The sequence below is a fragment of the Cryptotermes secundus genome, unplaced genomic scaffold, assembly GCF_002891405.2.
Source record: "Cryptotermes secundus unplaced genomic scaffold, Csec_1.0 scaffold557, whole genome shotgun sequence".
Lineage (NCBI taxonomy): Eukaryota > Metazoa > Arthropoda > Insecta > Blattodea > Kalotermitidae > Cryptotermes > Cryptotermes secundus.
This window is the reverse complement of record NW_019735564.1, coordinates 488,171-510,035: the sequence shown is the minus strand read 5'-3', so window position 1 is coordinate 510,035 and position 21,865 is coordinate 488,171. Positions and strand designations below refer to the sequence as shown.

The 21,865-nt window shown below is 40.8% G+C and overlaps 1 protein-coding gene across 3 annotated transcripts in view; it reads left to right on the top strand.

Annotated features, from left to right (window-relative positions):
* The first annotated feature begins 1,925 nt into the window (after positions 1-1,925).
* LOC111869615 (attractin-like protein 1) overlaps positions 1,926-21,865 on the top strand; it is a 59,567-nt gene continuing 39,627 nt past the window's right edge. Inside the window, exons 1-6 of one of the 3 annotated variants that reach the window (XM_023861267.2) lie at positions 1,926-2,565; positions 2,736-2,939; positions 8,958-9,086; positions 13,356-13,552; positions 14,559-14,732; positions 16,754-16,833. In XM_023861267.2, coding sequence (XP_023717035.1) covers positions 2,327-2,565; positions 2,736-2,939; positions 8,958-9,086; positions 13,356-13,552; positions 14,559-14,732; positions 16,754-16,833 — 1,023 coding nt within the window. In that variant the 5' untranslated portion in view covers positions 1,926-2,326. The remainder of the gene's footprint in view (positions 2,566-2,735; positions 2,940-8,957; positions 9,087-13,355; positions 13,553-14,558; positions 14,733-16,753; positions 16,834-21,865) is intronic. The other 2 variants (XM_023861266.2, XM_023861268.2) reach the window with 2 other exon arrangements.

Sequence of the window (21,865 nt, the reverse complement as noted above, 5' to 3'; positions counted from 1 at the left end):
TAATGCATCAGGAACACACAAATTAACCCCAGTAGTTATCGGCAAAGCGAAAAGACCACGCTCTTTTAAAGGAACAGTAGCTTCAAGTCTGCCTATCCATTATTTTAATCAGAAAGGAGCTTGGATGAATAGAGCGATATTTAAAGAATGGTTTGATTTTAAATTTGTGCCTCATGTTTGTGACCATCTAAAATCCCAAGGCCTACCTGAGAAAGCTGTGCCCCTCATTGACAGTGTGCCCTCACATCCTAAAGAAAGTCTCCTGAGGTCAGATGATGGAAATATTTTCCTTCCAATGTTATCGCACCTATCCAACCAGTGCATCAAGGAGTTATCTCAAGAATGAAGAAAATCTACAGATCAAATTTGCTACAAAAGTACATCGATGAAGGCAATGATCTGACATGTTTCTGGAAGTCTTTTCCAATGTTAAATGCCATATACGAGATTTTAACAGCGTGGGATACAGTAAAGCCATCTGTATTGAAAAATTCATGGAAGAAACTGATGCCTTTCATCACGAATGAAGATGACGAAGTTCATGGATTCACTGGATTCAGTGAAAATGTGATAGCCATAGAATTGACAAAATTGGCTAACCAAGTTCATGGTGGTGAAGAAGTCAACGAGGAAAATATAAGAGAGTGGTTTGACTGTGACTCGTGTGAGCCGGGCTTCGAAATGTTAAGCAGTGACAGAATCATAAGTTCAGTGGGGGTACAGCCAGAAGAGCGGGAAGAAAGTGAGAATGAGGAAGAGGTGGACAGTGCTGCTAGTAAGAAAATATCGCATGGTGCTGCTCTTAATCATTTGGAATCCTTACTAGACTATCTTGAGAGTGAAGAGATCAGTTTATTAAGTGAATAGCAAATATTACATAGGCTTTGTNACTGTGACTCGTGTGAGCCGGGCTTCGAAATGTTAAGCAGTGACAGAATCGTAACTTCAATGGGGGTGCAGCCAGAAGAGCGGGAAGAAAGTGAGAATGAGGAAGAGGTGGACAGTGTTGCCAGTANGATTAATCGTGATTTCCATCCCCACCGTTATCCCGGATAATCGAGAGTTGAGTGTAGTATAAAAGATTATTAATGCTATCCAGTGTGATTGATAAATGTTCTTTCTTTCTTTAATCTTTCATCCTTTACATGTTTCGGTCTGAGCGACCATCTTCAGAAGGACATATCAATACACGTGGAAACTACTACTACAATGTCATTGGTCATTATCTATATATACACTCTTATTACAAAGTCATGAATATAAAATATATGAGCTTTTAACAATTACAGCGATGTGCATGAACTTATTAAAATATTTATAAATTATTATAATTAGTCTATTTATAAGTATGGTTAAAATCTAGAACCAATTTGGTTTGTGTCCGTTATACTGCTTCTCTTTAAAAGAAGTGGTTCCATTTGAAGAATAGGACGCTTCATCCAGTTGTTTCGGCACATTGCCCTATAGCAGTCAGGAAATAAATTGTGATCATATCACAGGTCGTTTAGCCATGTCTCAGTTAAATAACGTATATTCCGTAGAGCAGACATTTTCAAAAGTTTGAGACGCTTAGCCCTAAGATCTCTGATTTTTTGGTAATATATGTCTTTCAGGATGGGTGTGAGACCTGGCAGAACTACCTGTGTTCATGTCAGGCGTGCTAACCGTTAACTGAGTCCAGAAGCGCCTTCCCTCCGGGCAACGACATTGTTTACTTTGTTTACAGAATCGCCTAAAAGGGCGATGACACACGGAGCGGTTGTGTCGACTCGGCGGCCGCGGCAGAAGCTGCTGAGAAGGCTGAGAATGTATTCAATCTACGGAGCTACGGAGCAAGTCTTCAAACCGCTCGCTGCACCGCCTGNTGCCGAGGGGGGGGGGGGGGGGGGAAGTAGGTGGACGAAGCCGAGACGTGTCTGGTGCTGCTTAATTAGTATATATATGGTCAGGACTTAATCGTCCGTAGCAAGGTGCGCTTAAACAGCCGTTAGGCCAGACTCCAGTATTATTAATAAAATGGAAATCATCTTCTGCAACAGAGACATGAAACGAGGCGTACGAAGTATGATTAGTTTTTAATCTGGTGCAGGAAGCAAGCTGCAATTGATCCTTTAAAGATTTCTCAGTATCAGATGCTGTTACATCAGGGGAAAACAGAGAGACAAAAAGAGACTTATTGCGGACCCTCTTCTGCACAACAGAGATAGAAAAAGAGCTCACCCCGATCACACAAACCCTGGGTTTCTTGGCAACACCAGCAGTCGTAACGGAAGGTGCATGCGGGGCACATGACGTCACGGTCAGTCGCGGAAATGGTTAATTCAAGATGGCAGGGAACCTGCAGATGTTTTTATTCTTGTTTAAATCAAAATACCGCCGAAAATATTACATTCGGCACTTATTATTGTGTATTGGTGTAGTGTATTTTTTCATAGTTAGCGTGATTTCTAATACAAACTGTACAAGTGTGCAGTGCGTGAACGGAAAGTGTGAAAATGGCACAAGCTGTGTTTGTTTTGATGGTTGGCAAGGACAGTATTGTCAATTTTGTGGTGGTAAAGTTAGGTATGGATTGTAATTCGGATGATTTCGAACGTTGTTCAGAAATACTGTGAATATGATAGCTAAATGAAAGATACAGTTTTGTGTCATAAGGAGATTGAATATTAGGTTATGTTATAAATTTTATTTCTGAGGGTTGTATCCATGTGATTTTTTTTTGTTCGTGGTGATAGGTTGACAGAGAAGTCTGGAATCATCCACGACGGTCATGGTAATTATTCCATTGACGTCAAATGCAGTTGGTTGGTGGATGCAGGACGTGCACCAAATGCAACAATTCGCTTGCACTTGGAAGAATTTGCCACTGAATGTGGTTGGGACCATCTTTATATCTTTGATGGAGATAGTGTGCACTCCCCTCTCCTTGCAGTGTTTAGGTTAGCATGATCTTCATATCAATTGTGGGATTTTATTTTGTGACAGTAGTTTAGTATAGTGCAGTTTGAAATGGTATGTTGAAATCTTGTTATGCACTAACTGGAATGTTTGAAGTTAAGTTCTTATTCACTCAGAGATTTTAAAGAGAACTGGAGAAATGGTTAACAGAGTGTTTGGAATCCACTGTTAGACAAACCGTTTTCAATAAGATACTGGACGCATGTTTATTGTATCTTATTTCGGCAAAAATTTATTTTAAAACTAAGGATGTTTGATGTTGTGTATAAAGTAAAGGTATTGCAAGCTGTATAAAGTCAAAGTAACACTGTGAATGACCGTCAGTCAGTCAGTAAGTCTTGGTTCCAAGCCTCATATGGGGCTCATGACCAGATATTTATTACTGTTTGACATATGTCATGGTTCATTGATTTAATAGATTTCAGTAGCACACTTGAATATCTTACATGATTCTATTCACAGAATCATTTTGGCCTCAGAGCTTAATTGATGGGACCTCAAACCAAAACTCAACTCCACTGATGTAAGATGTGCATATAACTGGTTGTATGGGAGTACAGTTAGACAGATGGATTCTCATGGCAGATGCAGCATCCAGAATTTTGAAATTTTGTTTTGTGATTTGCATGCTCTACATTTCCACTCTATCTTCATTCAGGTTGTCTTAGAAATGAACCCAGGGGAGATCATTTGATCATTGCTTCAATGTAGAATCAAAATAGGAGTTTGGCTGTATAGATCTAGAACATAATTTAGAACCCACAAAAAGTATTCTAAAGAAGGAACATAAAAAGAATATGAACACCAATCACTTATGAATAGTTCGATCTTCTGGGATATAACACAGTGCAGTCTGTTGAGGTTCTGCTGATGTTTTGGAGGAACATGTGGTGTGCGTTTTCATGGTCGAAGAGTAAGGCAAGCAAGTAACCATCATGAAGCAGGTAACAAGCAGATCCACGCTTCATGTTAGTTTCTTGTAAACTCAACTTTATCCCTGCCTTCAGAAAATCAATTACACCATTCGAAGACAGGGGCTCCAGATATAATCTCTTCTCCATATACTTGTTTAATATTTTAAAGACTGTGCTTTTTTCTAGTTTTGAACTAATTTTTTTTCAGAGGGTTTATTATCCATTTTTGTGATGAGCTATCCAAACAGCTTCACAAGATCTCTGTATCAACTAGACTTGTCAAAACAAGTTTTGCAAATTTATGCAAGTCAGCCTGTAGGTGGCAGCAATCACCATTAACCACAGAATGACTTAGATTTTACAGTGTTGCCAGTCTTGTCATTTAATTGTCAAATGCTCTGTGTGTTGTCCTGTTGATATCACTGGACCTCATTCAGCTTCCATTCCAGTGTGTGGGTAAGGAAAGAATGAGCTGAGTGATGGTGTTTAAACAAACCACCCACTCTCCCATTCTATGTACAGTACACACTACCTGATGGTCAGCAGACCAGGTTCACCTCACTACCTTTAGAAGAGGGAATAATTTTATTTCATTATTTGCCATTTTCTTTGACCAGATATGATACATTTTAAGATAAACATTTTAGTTACAAAGAATGCCATCTTCTGGGATGAGGTACCATGTACATCTTGTGTGAACCAATGTTTCAGAGGAACGTATCGCCTCCATCTTGAGGGTAGGAAAATCCGCGAGCCACCAACCTAAAACACCCAGCTATATGAGAACAGGAAGGGAGGGAGAGTGGGCCACATGGGAAATCAATAGAGAGGAGAGGCGGAGGGTGTGTAGAGATGGGCAAGCAGGTAGCAGGCCAGAGCTGATATAGGATCGTGTCGAGGGGAAAAATGGAGGACTACCAAGGGAGCGCTGATCTAATAGCATTGGCGCTAAGCTGCTGAGCAGGTCAATGCATGCTTGGCAACTTAGCCCTGAAGCTATTGGGTCAATGCTCGCTCGGTAATCCCCTCCCCCCATACTGGCCCAGGCCTGCTACCTGCTTGCCCATCTCTGCAGGTCCCTCCCCTCTCCTCTCTATTGATTTCACATATGGCCCACTCTTCCACCCTTCCTGTTCTTATATAGCTGGGTGTTTCTGACTGGTGGTACAGACTGCAGCCACCTACCCTTGCTGGCTCCTCGCTCTTGCATTTTTCTACCCTGAAGATAGAGGGGATACGTTCCTCCGAAATGTTGGTCCACACAAGATCCACATCCCAGAAGACAGCATTCTTCATAGCCATTGCAATGAAAACCTCAAATCTTACAAGATTGTAGTTAGTTTTTCATAACACACCTGCCTTTAACTTTGTTATTATTGAATGTTTTTATGATTCATGTCATTATTTTAATAAATTAAATGCTTGTAGTAAATATGATAATCAGTTTACTTCAATAAAATGAAGTGGAATGATACGTTACTGGAAATGTTCCGCGATTTAATTTTGAACTCACTCTTTCCAAACAATGGGACAGCTTAGATATTAAACTTATTAAAGACTTGCAATTAATGAATTGAGAAGTACATAATAATGTTACTAAAAAGTTTAAAAGTAAATAAGTTGAAATAAGCAAAGAATCGTTCACAGGAAAATATGCAGATGTAATAGCAGATGAACTAAGAATGCAGATAGCTTGTAGTTGGAAGGAAAGCCAGAACACAGGTAATAAAAGGGGGTAATGGGCGAAAGCATGCAGAGGAGTAGCTGCCGCACAGAAGGTTGGGGGAGTATGTGTGCATTCTTTTCCTGACCTGGTTTTAGTTTGGTGTGTGAGCATTATAAATTTGGCTACACAGACAGGTGGAGTAGTATGTTTGTTCCTGCTTTCCTTGCTCAGTTTTTGTTTCATATTGTGACGTGTTGCGCAATGGAGGACACCCCCTCCCTCCCCATCAGTACGTGGCGGCATCGTAGCGCTGTCATTACTATGGTAATAGGCAAGTCAACACCCCACCCCTCTCACCACGGTGACATAACACGCAATGCTGTAATTGCTACGTACCCATAAACAACTCCCAACAGCGTTGCTAGGCTATCGGCAAACACGGCATCGGGCAACAGTGGTACCCATTATGTAACAGGCAAACACTGCGACTATATAAGGGAACTACACAGCCGTCAAAGACAGTTCTCAAGGCAGCAGCCTACGAAGCGAGTTGGACTATAGCAGCCGTCGCGGAAAGAAGAACCGGACGCGTGTGTGATAATCAGTGATAGTTTGTGATAACAGTAATAATCGGGAGTGTGTGATACAGTGACACTTGTATAGCTCCCGTATCGTAATTAATACGTGTAAACAACTGAGGACAGAGTGAATAGGTTAGTGCATAGGGTTTGTAAAGTGTGGAAACCCGTAACATTGTTATAATTAATTGTAGCCGATATTTGTAGGTTGTTAAATAAACCAATTAACAATCCAAATGGCGTCTTCAGTAACAAAACACGTTACATTGGTTTCAGAAGTGGGATTGGACTTACACATGTGACCGACAGGATTCGAACTCAAGACACGTTACATTGGTGTCAGAATTGTCTATGAACTTACACACACCACAAACGAATTGTTGTGCATCGAGTATTTTACTGCTACAAAATGGATATGCAGCAGATGATGGAAATGCTGCTTGAGGAAATCAGAGCCAACCAAGAAAAGGAGGAGGCCAATAGGAGGAAAGACAAAGATTTCATGGCTAAATTAGACACCAACCAGGTGAAGGCATTGGCGAAAATGGATGCCGACTCCAAAGCCTGGCGAGAAGAGATGGCTGCAGAAAGAGAAGCCTTCCGAGCAGAAATGAGAGCCATCGAAGCAAGGACGACCTCCATGCGAGAGAAGAGGTTGCAAGCCAATATGGATGCCTGGCAGAATGAGATGATGGCCTGCCGAGAAATGACGGAGGCGCATCTAGAAAAAGAAGTAAAGATGATAGCCTACCAAGAGATGGAGTTATGTCTAGAAGAGGAAAAGCCGGCCACAGTGGACATGAAACCTGCGGCGGCACAACAAGGAGAGGTCCCAATAGTGATACTGGTCGGAGTTACGATGGCCTGCCGAGAAATGGAGGCACGTCCAGAAGATGAAAAGCCGGCCTCAGTGGACAGGAAACCTGAGACGGCAGAACAACGAGAGGTACCCATAAAAGACGCCGAAGTAATGCCAGTCGCAGAACCGAAGGAGAAAAGGCGTAGGGACTGAAAGAAGCAGAATATGAAGAATTGGACACGGGAAAACTGTGAACCCCGGATGAAGTTGGCTGCCCCCTGCAGGAAGGTGTCCCGCCATGCAACAGTGGCATGGCGTCGGAGGAAGATCTTCAATAAATCTTGGACCCAAGGAAATTATGAATCCCGGATGAAGTTGGCTGCCACCTACAGGAAAACATCCCGTCACGCAACAGTGGCACGACGGAGAAATGCCTTCAAGAAGGAAACTCCCCAGGGAACCTTCGGATGCCGCAGAGAGGACTTGGCGCCACGGTCTCGTGCCAGCAAGTGGCGGGAAGACCAGGAGGAACGACGACGTCGACAAGTGCAAACAACACTTCAAGTACTGTTACGTTGACAAGAGGAACTTCCGAAGAAAGACTTGATCAAGGACTGGACATTGTGGGGGTGTTGACCCCCTCCAAAACGAAAAAGAAGCAGAGCACAGAAGAGGAGCTGGTAAAATAGAAGCACCGGCCTCCCCAGAGAGAGTGAATGTGCAATGGGAGAAAGTGAAGGAGTGAATGTGATACAACGGGATCTTCTAGGCAAGTTGATAGGAAACTGCTCGAGACGAGCAGGTCTTAAGAGGGGAGTGGTTGTAATGGCCGGATAATAGTCACTGCAAGGAGTAGCCGAAACAACAGGAGACTCACCAAGCACATCCTTGGAAGAAAAGGAACGGGGGTGCACCATTAGGCTGTTCGGGACGAACAGCCTTAAGGAGGGAGCAGTCTGATGTGTTGCACAATGGAGGACACCCCCTCCCTCCCCAGCGGTACGTGGCGGCATCGTAGCGCTGTCGTTACTATTGTAATAGGCAAGTCAACACCCCGCCCCTCTCCCCGTGGTGATGTAACACGCAACGCTGCAATTGCTATGTACCTGTAAACAACTCCCAACAGCGTTGCTAGGCTATCAGCAAACACGGCGTCAGGCAACAGCGGTACCCATTACATAACAGGCAAACACTGCGACTATATAAGGGAACTACACAGCCGCCGAAGACAGTTCTCAAGGCAGCAGCCTACAAAGCGAGTTGGAATATAGCAGCCGTCACGGAAAGAAGAACTGGACGCGTGTGTGATAATCAGTGATAGGTTGTGATAACTGAGTAATAATCGGGAGTGTGTGATACAGTGACACTTGTATAGCTCCCGTATTGTAATTAATACGTGTAGACTACTGAGGACAGAGTGAATTGATTAGTGCCTAGGGTTTGTAAAGTGTGGAAACCCGTAACATTGCTTTAATTAATTGTAGCCGATACTTGTAGGTTGTTAAATCAATTAACAATCTGAATGGCGTCTTCAGTAACAAAACACATTACAATATATATAGATTTCAAAGCTGATAATTGTTATGTATTTAAAGCACTACAATTCATCAAAAGTGCAGGATTTCTAGAGGGGTAAGTCTTAGAAAGGGGGTGCAGAATAGATCAAAGACTCATATTGCACGGGTTATCCACCCTTTTAATCTAATCTGTATGAATAAGTTCCATTAACAGTTAATCCTTTGAAGCTTGAAGGTCATCTAAATAATATTTTAAAATTGCCTCTGCCTTGCAGAAAACATACTGCATTTCCATTGCAAAATCCATTTCTTTAATTCTGTTCATGGAAATAATCACTGTTGATAGAATCCTACAATACATGTAAATATACTGTGTGAACAGGCTACTGAGTTTGAGAATGTTAAAGTGGGTGTTTCTTCTCATGATTCCTGTGTTTCAAAGAGTTAAATAGAACTTTTTATTCAATGTTTATATTAAATGTTTGTGTGTATGTTGTGTTAATATTGATGTGGTTGTTTGTGTAGTGGGTTGATGTACAAGGATGGCTACAGAATCAGGAGAATTCCTGAAGTAGTGGCACATTCTGGTTCAGCATTGCTGCATTTCTACAGTGATGTTGCATATAACATGACAGGTTTCAACATATCCTACAGGTGGGTAGTGTACGAGTTGTTAATGATGGCTTCAAATGAAGAGTTATATTTTAATCCTTTCATGGTCATTTGCAGATCTCAGCATCTAGGTGTGATTTGTCTCACATTATGATTTTGCTTGCTATCAGACTAAAATAATTCCTTCACTTCTGTTTTGTGTACGAGAAAGTCATCTAATTATAGTACTAGATTTCAGCATCATTTTGGCTACATTTTAAACTTCTATTGCAAAGTCTTTGTCATGAAGTAGTTATAATTTTCCCCCAGAACAACAGAATATGCAACCAGATTGTTGACATTTCTATTTATTTAATTATATTGTAATGGGTACAGCCATTGCTATGCAATAGGCGGATAAAGAGTACCTGTCTGAGGTCCATGCTGAGATGTTATAAGCAGGACAGTTTGAAGCAACGAGTTAGTTGTTGGAATAGTTGTCAGCGTATCAGTTGAGTGAAGTGACAAAGTTGGTGAGTGACGGAGTTCAGCTGTCAGTTGTCAGCTGGAAGACAGTCTGTGAAGAGAAGACTAGGTTTGTGTAAAATGGTTGCCAGTATGGGACCCAGTTAGTTGAATTGTCAGTTGACAAATAGATCTGCACGGGCAGTTCTGAGAAGAGAACCTGAGTTTGGGAAGCTGAAGAATATCCCCCCCCCTTTTTTAATTCGCTTAGGGGGGGGGGTGGAGTCCAACTGGGTGCACTTGGCATGGCGGCCACTGATTGGCCTATTGTAGCCTGCCCCGGGTGATTATGATGATGGAGAACTTGGTGGAATGAAGATTGGCCGGGAAAACCGAAGTACTCAGAGAAAACCTGCCCCAGCGTCCTTTGTCCACCACAAATCCCACTTGACCAGACCTGGGATCGAACCTGGTCCGCCACTGTAGGAAGCCAGCGACGACTATTTTTTTATTGCTAGTGGGGTTGAACTAAGTCCCTTGTACTGCAGCCACTTCTGGCCTCTTGTATCAGCCACAGATGATAGGTGAGGGTGATTGAGCAGTTGGTGAAATGAAGATTGGCAGGGGAAACCGAAGTACTTGGAGGAAACCTGCCTCAGTGCCACTTTGTCCACCACAAATCCCACTTGACCAGACACGGGATCGAACCCGGGCTGCCACGGTGGGAAGCCAGCAACTAACCGCTTGAGCTATGGTGCGGCCTGACCTAAAGGTTAGTCATCCAGAATCTCCCTTGGTAAAAAGTGTTGCTAGGAAACAACTACTGGAGACTGCAGTAGGCCGAGGACAGTACTCTGTCAGTGAACTGTAAAGTGTAGTTCCGAATGATGTATACAAGTAGTCAATGAATCTAATATCCAATCCATACCTCATCTATAGTCACGCAACCCCTAAATCATGACAGTATTTTTAGTTCTGAGTAGAGGAATGGGTAATTTGAATGGAAACTTTGCTTCATGTTGTCATGAGAAAGACCATACTGAGGTGTGGGGGTCAAACAATTTTTTAAAATCAGATAGACAAGTATTTGCTAGAAAAAGGTGAATCAGTGTTTTCTACCGCTATAATGTGGCCCTCAGTTCTGCTTGGCATGCAGATCCCATTCATACTGCTGTTCTACTGTTTGTCCTACACACCTGCAGGCAAGGTTCATGATAATGCCAAAGAATCAGATTTAAAAGTCAGATTGTTTCTACTCACCAATTATTCTTCTGTTGATTTTAACCTTGTGTGATGTGGTTTGTCATTTGCTTTCTGCCACATATGACTGTCAGAAGTAAAATACCAACTACTGAATGCTGAATAGGCAATTACTAGACAAAAATATTTGCTCACCACAGGTAACCATATGACCACTATTTTACTCCTGTCAAGATAGGCTATTAGTGTAGATGTGAAAAGCTATGGCATATGGCCCAAAAACCAAATGTTGGATGATAAGTGTTTAAGTGAACAGTGGTGAACAGTGCCCTTGGGGTACAAGGCAACATCCCATTGTAAGTTAGCCTTCCCTCCACATGCAGATTCCACTGCACCAACCTATGATCTTTCAGGGGCTGTAGTGAGGGTCCAGTAATGAGGCTTTCTTGTGGAGGGGCAAGCGACCTGACAATTGAAAAGTAAAATAGATTGACTAGCAGAAGAAGCAGCCGAGAAGAATAAGGTTCCTCTTAAGGAACTGAGGACTGAGCTGGAACTTGGTTGCGTGTCCATGTGGGTCATTGCTAGGGAGGTCTTGACTCTGGCAGCAAATGACAGAAGTGGATTTGAGGTTGCCTATCATCAGTATCCTGGAAGAAGAAAAATCCCCCCCCCCACCATCTGTGGATCTGGCTGTGTTGTCTCCTGTTGCTATGAAGAGGTTTCTCTGCGTTAGACAACTTGTTTACTGGGTCTTCTGCTGCTATGGAAACTGCCATATCCCTCAGGAGCTTTGGTGAAGGGTTCACTAGGGGAAGATTTAAAGAGATCTCTTGATGGGAATGGATAATCCAACCATCAGGAAGAATAAGTGGAAAGCCTAGCAGAGGAAGTGGAGTGGGGAAAGCCTCAGCTGGGCGTGGTTGTGAGTCCAGCTGATACCAATTGTGGGGGCTCTTCTGAGTCACATAGCAGGGGTGACTGGAGGGCCCCTACCATTGGTGCTCCAGGTAGGAGCTTTCTCTCCTTGCATTCTAATCTTTTCCTACTGTGAAGAGGTAGTCAGAATCTCCAAGGGGTTCTGGTGAGGAGTCAACTGGGCGTGAGACTAAAAGACGGCGCTTCATGTGAATGAGTAATCCGGCCATCAGCAAGAAGAACTGGCTAGCAGATGAGGTGGGCTGAGAGGAGTCCTAGGGGTGACTCTCAGATGGTGCTTGATCACAGTTCTAGCTGGGACCAGGTGAGGGTTTTGCTGTTGCTGTTGCAAGACAGAGGGCAGTTGGAGAGTTCCCACCTCCAGTACTTTGATGGGGGAGTTTTATCTCCTTGCTTTCAAGGGCTCATGTGCTGAGTCATCTGCTGTCTTTGAGTTGCAGTCAAATTTCTCAGGGGCTCCGGTGAGGGTCTGCTGAGGGAATTCTGTAAGAGGTCTCTTGCTGTGGTTGAATAATCTGAATATAAGAAGAAGAACTGGACAGGCTAGGGAAGAAGTGGGCTAGCAGGGGAGGATCTCTGACACCTTGGCTGGATCTGGGTTATGGGTCCAACTAGGGCCAGCTGTCTCTGTCATTGAATGCCAGTGAATAGCTGTGGATATCCTGCCTGCAGCAATCCAAGAAAATATCTACTGTCACTGGATGGCTAAGTTGTTGACCAATGCTTTCTGGAAGAAGCAGCTGTCCACTATCAGGACTTTCATGAGAGGCCCACATTTCTTGATGGTGGTGAATAGTCTGTCTGTCAAAAAGGAAAGATATCTGATTTGGCAGAAAAGATTGGTCAAGAAGAGGTTCCTGCTGTGGAGACTGACGATTTGGGTAGGGCTCAGATGAGGATCCAGCTGGGACCATTGGTTGGGTCTGTGATGTCCCTGTTGGTGAATGGCCGAGGGCTTCTGGGATATCCTACTGCCAGCAGCCCAAAGAAAAATGAAATTTTGTCAGTTGATCTGTAAGGTTAAAATTCACACCAGTGATCCCCAATAATTTTGTCTGCATATAGACTTGACCTTGATAGAAGAACATCATGTAAAATATTGTGTGAAGTTGATAGCTATTACTCTTCCTGTAAGTAGGTACTGCATTGCTGAGGTATTTTTTCTTTGTTCTGGATAGAGTAATAAGTTCAGGGATGTGGGAACCACCCACTGTGAATTGAGAGCTAGCCAATCACAGGTTAGGAACCAGCCAGTGCTAAGCAACGGCTGTTTACCCAGCCTGCAGTTTTATTTATGGGAATAAACGCAAACCATATTCTTTGTTAGGAATATTCTAAAACTAAATAAATCGATATTCATCTATTACTGGGGAAACACACCTGGCTTTGAATCTGGTTTGTTGCATTACACTTTTCCCCCTATATGTGTTCTTGGGATGGGGCTTAGGCACAGAGATATCCTTACTTGTAACCTGTTAAATTCGTATCAGTGCTATACTGTGTCTTAAACATCTTTGAGCATGCATCATCATCATCATCATCAAAAGTGATGGAGACCTCTTTGAAGACACATGACTGTTTGTTTATAAAGTTGCCTACACAAGGTTTACATATGCTCAGAGATGTTTTATACAAAGTATATTCCTAGTTATTATGTACAGTTTAACTTACATTTTAAATGTTATTTGGCTTACCTAAAAGATCCTCACATTGTGTATTGCTCATCAGATTCAATTCATGCCCAAGCCAGTTCTCGCATGTCAACTGTTCAGGCAATGGGGTATGCATTGATGGTGTGTGCACATGTGATGCTTCCTACATGGGTGAGGCGTGTCATGTTCCCGTGTGTCCAAACAATTGCAGCAATGACCATGGAGTCTGCAATCATGAAATGCACCGCTGTGACTGTAAAGAAGGGCATAAAGGTGTGTAGTTTCTGTCATTTTCTCCATATTGTCTACAATGTATCATCAGATATAAAATTCTTTATTAGGATCTGTCATAACACAACGATGAAACGGTCTAGGTCTATATCACCGTAGCTATATGTTAGTAAAAAAAAAAAAAGTAAAGCTATCCCTGTACCAGGGCATGAAGGCCTATAGGGTTGTAAGACGTTGAGGGTCCCACATCATCTAGACAATCGGCTCAAAGATGGCAGTAAGGTTGTCAGCCTTACCCGCCGGCTGTGCTTTACTCCCCAGGAAAATTATTTCAGCTTTTAAAGCCATCATCAGACAAATACATGGTTACTACATTCACACACTGTTGAACTGCATTTCAGTGTGGTGGTACAATAGTGCTGGATACTTGATAACTCTTACACTATAATAATACAAGGTAAAGAAATACAATAAAATTATAAAATTGTTATAAAACGGAAGTTATACAATAAAATATGGTTAAAAACTATTCATGTAATGTTTCATACTATGAAGTCAGTTGTTGCGATCTTGTTATATTCTAGCGGACATATAGCGGTATATTCATAACTTGTATACATATAGTTAACTGCTTGGAGGTCCGTGATATTGGTGTAGTAGTATTTGGGAAATGATGTGATGATAATAATAGCTCTTAGATTTACTGTGACAAACTATTGATTTGGTATTGATAATATGGTTGTACTGTTTACTTACTATTTTACCGGTGCCTCATTTTACAGTGTATTCAGTGCATTTTGTCCGCTCTGGTTGGAATACAGATTGCAACTGATTTAGTCGTATATGATTTTTGTGAAGTCCTCCATCCTTACTAATTAACTATTCAAGGCCATTTTCCTTGTCTTAATTATCAGAACATAATCTTTCATCATTTAGTAGCCTTATGAATGATAAATCGTAAATAATTTCAACTTTATATTCTTGTGAAAATGAAATGAACTGTAACATGTCATGCTTGAACTAATGTTGGCATGTGCTTGTGATACAGGAGAAGATTGTAGCCAGTTGGCTGATTTTGGCTACTGGGAGGTAGTGCATTGGAAAGATTTTGTGCCAGAGGGTTCTGCATCTCATGGAGCGGTTGTATGGCGAGATTCCCTGTACATTGTAGGTGGAGAATCGTATCACAGAGCAAAGATGATCTATGTGTACGATTTTAATGGTAATTGTACTTAAATAAATTTGAAATTGGAGAACGTTGTACAGTAGTGTATATTTATGCTGTTTACTCAAATTCGGGATAATCTTGACTCTAAGATTATTCCCTTTGTTTGACACTTATATGTAAAGAAATGAGTAATAATTTTTATGAAACAGTGGGTCATAATATAGGTCAGTTATAAATTTTTTCATATATGAACACTTATTTTATATTTGATTAATTTGCTCCCATAGTTTATATACTTTTGTTTATGACAGGCATGGACATTTTGATAATAACTTTGCTTTAATACTTGATCTGAAGACAAGAGTTTCTCTGGAGAATTTTTGACTCCTGGCTTCTAAAATATCTCATTTTTCCAATATGTAAGCTCTTGAGTGTGGTTCAGTGCTTTTGGTAAAACTTAACGTGCAACTCATTCTAATATTACTGGTATGCCAGTGATGCATATACTGTAATTCCTAGTCTTTTCTAGCATTTGTACTTAAGGTAAATGTTGCTATTTCAGCTTCTAACGTAAGGGAAGAACCTTGTCACAGAGTTGAATAAATGCACCGTGTTTGCTGTTGTCCTCAAAGTACTTGAGATTATTCTCTGATTTTATGAGCTAGAGGAATTTCTTAAATAGACCACGGTCAATTGTCTTAAGCCCAGCATACTCAAGGATTGTGGAATGTTGGTATGAAACAGTATAAATGTTGGAGGCAGACTTATATAGGGACCATAGGTGTTCTGTCATTAACTTGTGCTAATGCATGGACTGCTGTTAACAGAATATTTTAATAGATAGCAGTATTCTGCAGAATCTCGTGCTTCTCTCTCTCTCTCTGTCTTCTCCCCCACCACTTGCCCACATATATATTTATGGTTCACACAACTCTTATTTTGAGCTTATTCAAGCTCCAACTTATGAGTTGTTTGAAATCCGGTTAAAAATACTGCTTATTGAAGTTCCAACATATGAGTTGTTTGAAATCCAGTTAAAAAATACTGACATGCCTGATAACACATAAACTACAATTTACATTTTTTGCATTCTTAATAAGGATAGAGCTGTTTCTGTACTTCTATGCATGTAGATCATATGGGCCTATGTACTCATCTTACAATTCAGAATCATGATATCTTTCATCATGTGGATTATTCTCACACCAGAAGTTGGGTGTAACAGAAATAACTGATGTAACAAGGTAATGCTCATAATACTTTTATTTTGCATCTGAAAATTCTATGTGAGGTTGTTTTCCATGCTGATAAATCATTCTTTCAAGTCTTAGATGTCCACTCATTTTGTTTTTGTTTTTGTCTTTGTTCCTCATAATATCCTCCCTAAATGTGACAACTTTTGTCATTGTAATATGTTCATACCAGCATAGCCTTTGAAATTTTTTCTGCATTTTACATCTAATTAAGGAAATTCACCACCTTTTGTGAAACCCAAAGGTTCATTACCATGTTGAAAAGAGCCTGCCCCTGGCCCCCTATCCTGAGCTAGATGAATGCGGTCCATGTTAGTTTATTTCTGTGAAATGTATTTTAATATTTTTCCCCCATAACCTGTGCTGATTCTTTACACTAAAGGTTTTTAGTCCCTCAACAGATCTTGAAACTGGTAGGACTGCCCCCTGTCATATTTCCATGACTTTATTCAGTATATTCAGAACTGTCAGCCATATCTTGAAGCTAGTTCCATCAACTGGTGGATATGCCATACTATGGTGAGAAGGAATGCATTCAACATCCAAATTATTTTTTTAGGAAGTTATCTTTTATTGTGAAACCTGAAGATTCATCACTGTCATCATAGAAGCCTGGCTTTGAATTCTGCCTCAGACCAGTTTAATTCACTTTTCTTATTCACATCTTGTTTCAATGTAGTATTTTCCTCCATTACATATCATCATCTTTCCACTTTCCTCTTTTATACATGTTCTGTAAACAAAATTTTGTATTTATGTCTTGTTTCCCCTCTGCGTGTTTCAAATGTGGAAGACTCATTCTGCTTGTAATTTCCATTACAGGAAATGTTTGGGAAACACCACATGTGGATTCCAAAATTGTGCCACGATCGAGGTATGGCCACTCAGCTGTTTTATTTGGGGTGAGTAACTGTGTTGTAGGTGTAGATTAAAGGGGTGGGCCATACTGGAGCCTACTGCATGACCATCCTAGATATACTTGGTGACATCTGTCTGAGGAGCCTTCTAGCTATTTTATGCTTTCTACTTTATTTAATTGGTTCTCTAGTTTCTCAACTTGGCTTCACAAAGTGAAATCCCAAGTGATGAAGTCTTAAACTAGCTAGCACCTGACAGTGACACAAGAGCTATGATAGGGCTGTTTACTAGTTCTGCTTTAAAGAGGTGCCCTCTTTAAATGACAGTGTCCTGTGAATAGTTCCATCACACATCTCAGCTGGCTTCTGTGACAGTGGATCAGTTCCATAAATTTATGTCAGACTGCTTGTACATGAAACCAGCATATTACATAACCAGTGTTGTAGTCCACACTAAAGTCACCTCTCTACAAGGTGTCTCTATGCACTGAGATATTTATCCCATTGGCAAACCAGTTTATAAATACCATCTTGGAAGAATGGTGTGCCCTGTGCATATAACCATGCCATTGTTGCTTCTGATTCTAATCTGATTCTAATTGATAGCCAATGAGGAATTTTTCAACGGCCCAGACAGGTTGTAGTCACTTGTGTAGGTTGGATGGTGCAGAACCTATTAAAGAAACTATTGTAAGCAGTTTGCTATTTGGTGAGATGCGTGGGTGAGCATTGTCGTGGAGCAAGATGATGCTGTTGGAGAGGTGACCTGGGCATTGCCCTTTGATCTGCTGTTTCAGTCAATTGCTGGACAATAAGAATCTGATTTGACAAATAGTTCCGTGCCCAGAGAAGTCAATAAGGAATACTTTTTCATTGTCCCAAAAGACTCCACATGATTGTGTTTGTAGGCAATGAATTGCTGCTTTATTAGGGATGTCACATGTTTCCACACCATTGATTCTAGCTTCTGTTCTGGAGTGTAACAGTAGTATTTAGGAATGCTGTGCCCTTTGCAGTGTATTGAGGTAACACTTTGAGACAGCACTCCAGCCACTCTATTTTGTACTTGCTTCTCAGACACTTTGGCACCCATTGTGTGACACTTTCTGATACTGAAAATGGTCTAGGCAGTGATGAAGTTGACACCACATGAAATTCCGATCTCTGAACAGTTTTACAGCTTCATCCATTGATCAGTATGAATAATCACATCAACACACTGCAGTCACCTTCGTGTTTGATGTTGCTGGCCTTTCTGTGTACAGGGATTCTGTGACACTCATGCAACATCTTTTGAACTCATGACACCAGTGACTAGCTCCCTGGCATGTAGTGGCATGCATTCCATACACAATCTTCCTGGGGGTAAAGGGTGGTCAGCGCTTAAGGCTGACAACCTTGCTGCCATCTGTGAGCCGATTCTCTGGAAAATGTGGGAGCCTTGATGTTCCATAACACTATGGGCCTCCACGACCTGTTACAGGGATAGCTTTACTTTTTTTTTGCCTTGTTTATCCAATCCATGACATACCAATTTAAGTACATCTACCTTACCCAGCAGAGGTTGTTAGCACAGAACAGTCATATCTGCTTTGCTCTGGTGTGAATTAATTTAAATGAATTTGGTAGTGTCTGTGGTTTCATTTTATCTTCCTTCATCTTTATTAAGGTGGGATCTGTTCTCATCCCTTTTCTAGTCATGTCATCCTTTTCCAGAGGAAGACTCTCAATCCACTGTGCAGTTTTCATAGGTGGAGAGCCCCTGGCAGCCTGAGTCTACAAGGGATTATGTATAATAATTCCTTCTCCCTTGGCATTTGTTCAGTAACTGCTACAAGGATACAGAATTCAAGAAGTTATTCAGTAAAAATGGAAAGAGAGACCACCTTCTATAGTTGGCATTCCGTTGCCAGCCGAAAGGAAGATAAGACCTAGGTTGACCAAAATGATGATAGGCCAAGATCATGTTGGGATTCTTAGGAACAGGCCTTAGTGAATTATCCATACAAAGTTTATGCTGTTGTTAATAAACTATGTTACTGCAATTGAGGAACTTATAATAATTCTAGTAAAACACTTCAAACACTGAAATAGAGAAAGTACTTACAGTTTTGATGCTGTTTTTTTTTTGTATATTGTATATTCTGTTTTCTCTCGATAGTAGAAGTATGTGGGAAATGATCCTGAAAGATCGATAAAGCCCTATCTTGGCACTGCAGTTATCTAATCTCTGCAGAGGGATTCTCTGTAGACATTGGCACTATGTTGTCAAATGTGATTGCTAAAAATTCGGTTCTCTAGGTTGCTGTGATAATTCATATTCTGATGTGGTTGATATTTATCAGACTGTGGTTCAGAAAACCTCAGACCACATTGCAGAAAAAAAAATTAAAGAAAAATATTTTTAGTTAATTTTCTCAAAGATGTAAACAAGTTTGACAATTTTATGATGATTAAAGAAAAATATTTTTAGTTAGTGTTCTCAAAGATGTAAACAAGTTTGACAGTTTTATGATGATTGTTCTTCACATTAATCCACCAAGTTGGCCTGCAATGAAACCGGCCCTTTCTGTGATTTGAAGGTTGTCGTCCTGGTGGTGATATCTTACATTTATTCAGATGTGGTTTTTCTTTCACTGTATTGCTTACAGTTTTATGATAGCACAGTAATTTGAAATATTATAGTTGAGCATAATGTTGTATTCTTTTGAATCTGTATACATGGACCAACAACAAGTTCATCAGCTAGCAATAAAAGCATGACAAAAGAAAAACACAACACAACATAACTTCAGTTAGGACAGTGAAATATCAGTACATACAAAACAATTCTCTAACATAATGTAATAGCCAATGGAACATTCACAGCAGCATATGATGTGAGACATTGCCTGAAGTGCAAGATATGGGTAGAAAAATCCTAGAATTAATATCTGGACATGTGAACCAGATGCTATAAGGGTGTCTTACTCCACTAGTGTGAACTAATATGTTTTATTATTCTGTAATTGTACACATATTTTCGATTTAAATTTTTAGAATTAAATCCTATAATGAAACCAATATGTTAGCCAATGTTAACAGCTTAAGCAATTAAAAGCAGGTTCGGTAGAATATACATATTGTTGCCCTTAAGGTTGAAACATGAAAGGTACTGAGATTAACCAGCACACAAACTTATGTTAAAAGGGCCGCACCATAGCTCAAGCAGTTAGTCGCTGGCTTCCCACTGCCGCGGCCCTGGTTCGATCCCAGGTCTGGTCAAGTGGGATTTGTGGTGGACAAAATGGCACTGGGGCAGATTTTCTCCGAGTATTTTGGTTTCCCCTGCCAATCCTCATTCCACCAATTGCTCCACAATCACCCTCACCTATCATCTGGGGCTGGTACAATAAGCCAGAAGTGGCCGCAGTACAAGGGACTTAGTCCCAACCCACTACCAGTAAAAGAAAATATATGTTATAAACGTTGTTTTTATTCCCATACGTGCACTACGTATTTTGTCTTGCAAAGTGATTATTGTCAGGTACAAGTAAGTAAAGTAACACCACATATACACGGTGCCAAATCCCAGAAGACTGCTTTCTTCAAGTAAAGTAAAGTTAAGGTATCCCTGTAACAGGCCATGGAGGCCCATAGGGTTGTGAAATGTTGAGGTTCCCACATGTTCTAGATAATCAGCTCATAGATGGTGGCAAAGTTGTCAGCCCTATGCACTGGCCGCTCTTTACCCCCAAGAATATTCCAAGAATATTCCTGGTACTCATTTCTGTCAGAGGCTGAGTCAACCCCAGGGCCATAGTGTGGCTGGAAGGATTAGGTCAATTGAAAATCCAATGACATCATCGGGACTTGAACCCGTGACCTTCCAGCTTGTAGCATAGTGCCTCAACCAACTATGCTACTGCATGCCCCCCATCAGGTACAAGTCTCAGATATATTAAAAGTCCACATTGTAATACAAAGAGCTGTAAAAATATGTACAAGAATGTATAAAAAGCTGAAAGCAATTGGATCCAATGTTATGATGGAATTCCACCTGTCTTGCGTATGTAGTCACATCATTCCTAAATTTATTTCATATTTTATATAGTTACAAGTGTATGGCTTCTTGTATAATTTTAGGCCTTTTATACCCACATTCCCCCCCCCCCCCCAACACTTCTGGGTGCTTCTCTTAGTCTAAACCAGCTCCTTGTTGTCTGTTGAGTTTGTGTAATGGCTGATCCCAGTACCATGAATGATGGCCTCAAAGGGAGTCAGTCATATAAAATTGAAGCATGTGGCTGCTGGTATTGAGATGTATGCAGTTTGTAATGCAGTCAGCTCCCCATTATCTGTCATGTATGGGGATTGGAGTCAGTCAGTTATGTGAATCTGTTGGTTGCTTGAGAAAAACTCTCACAGAAACTGAATGCAGTCAGGACAACATGATTTTGCTTTAGTTCTTGAATTGGAGTCTTCCTAGGCAACATAACATGATTGTATATATATTTATATATTGAAGAGTAGTAATTGGTAAATTTTGTGTTTCTTTCAGTTTTCTTCCTTTCTTTTTAGTTGAATACTTTGTGATAATTAACATATACAGATGCATGAATGTGTGTGTAAACTGACATACCCACACAAATATGCACAGACATGCACGCACGCACGCATGAATGCACACAACCTTCTCCAGTATCTGTTTGATGGATATATACATGCTTCACAGTTGAAAATATACCACTGTCTTGCCAGCTGTTGATTTGGTAATCACAGTTATCAAGTACACATGGTTTTCCATTTGTACCAAATTCTGCCAGCCATGCTGTTTGCTTTTATATATCCAGAGTTTTAATTGTTTGTGCTTGGAAGGGATTGATGGCACAGGGAAAGGGTGAACACAATCAGTGTCAACATTATCAGTGCTGTGGACACACTGTCTTAAATGTAAATAGTAGAACTGTTGATTTAATTCTTTAAATTAATGTTTCTGGAAGAGGTATTATTTTTAAACATGCTATTCTGTATCTTTCTCTGTGTAATTAAGGAACAGGCAGCTTAATTGGGCTTCAGTGAGTTAACAGCAGTCATG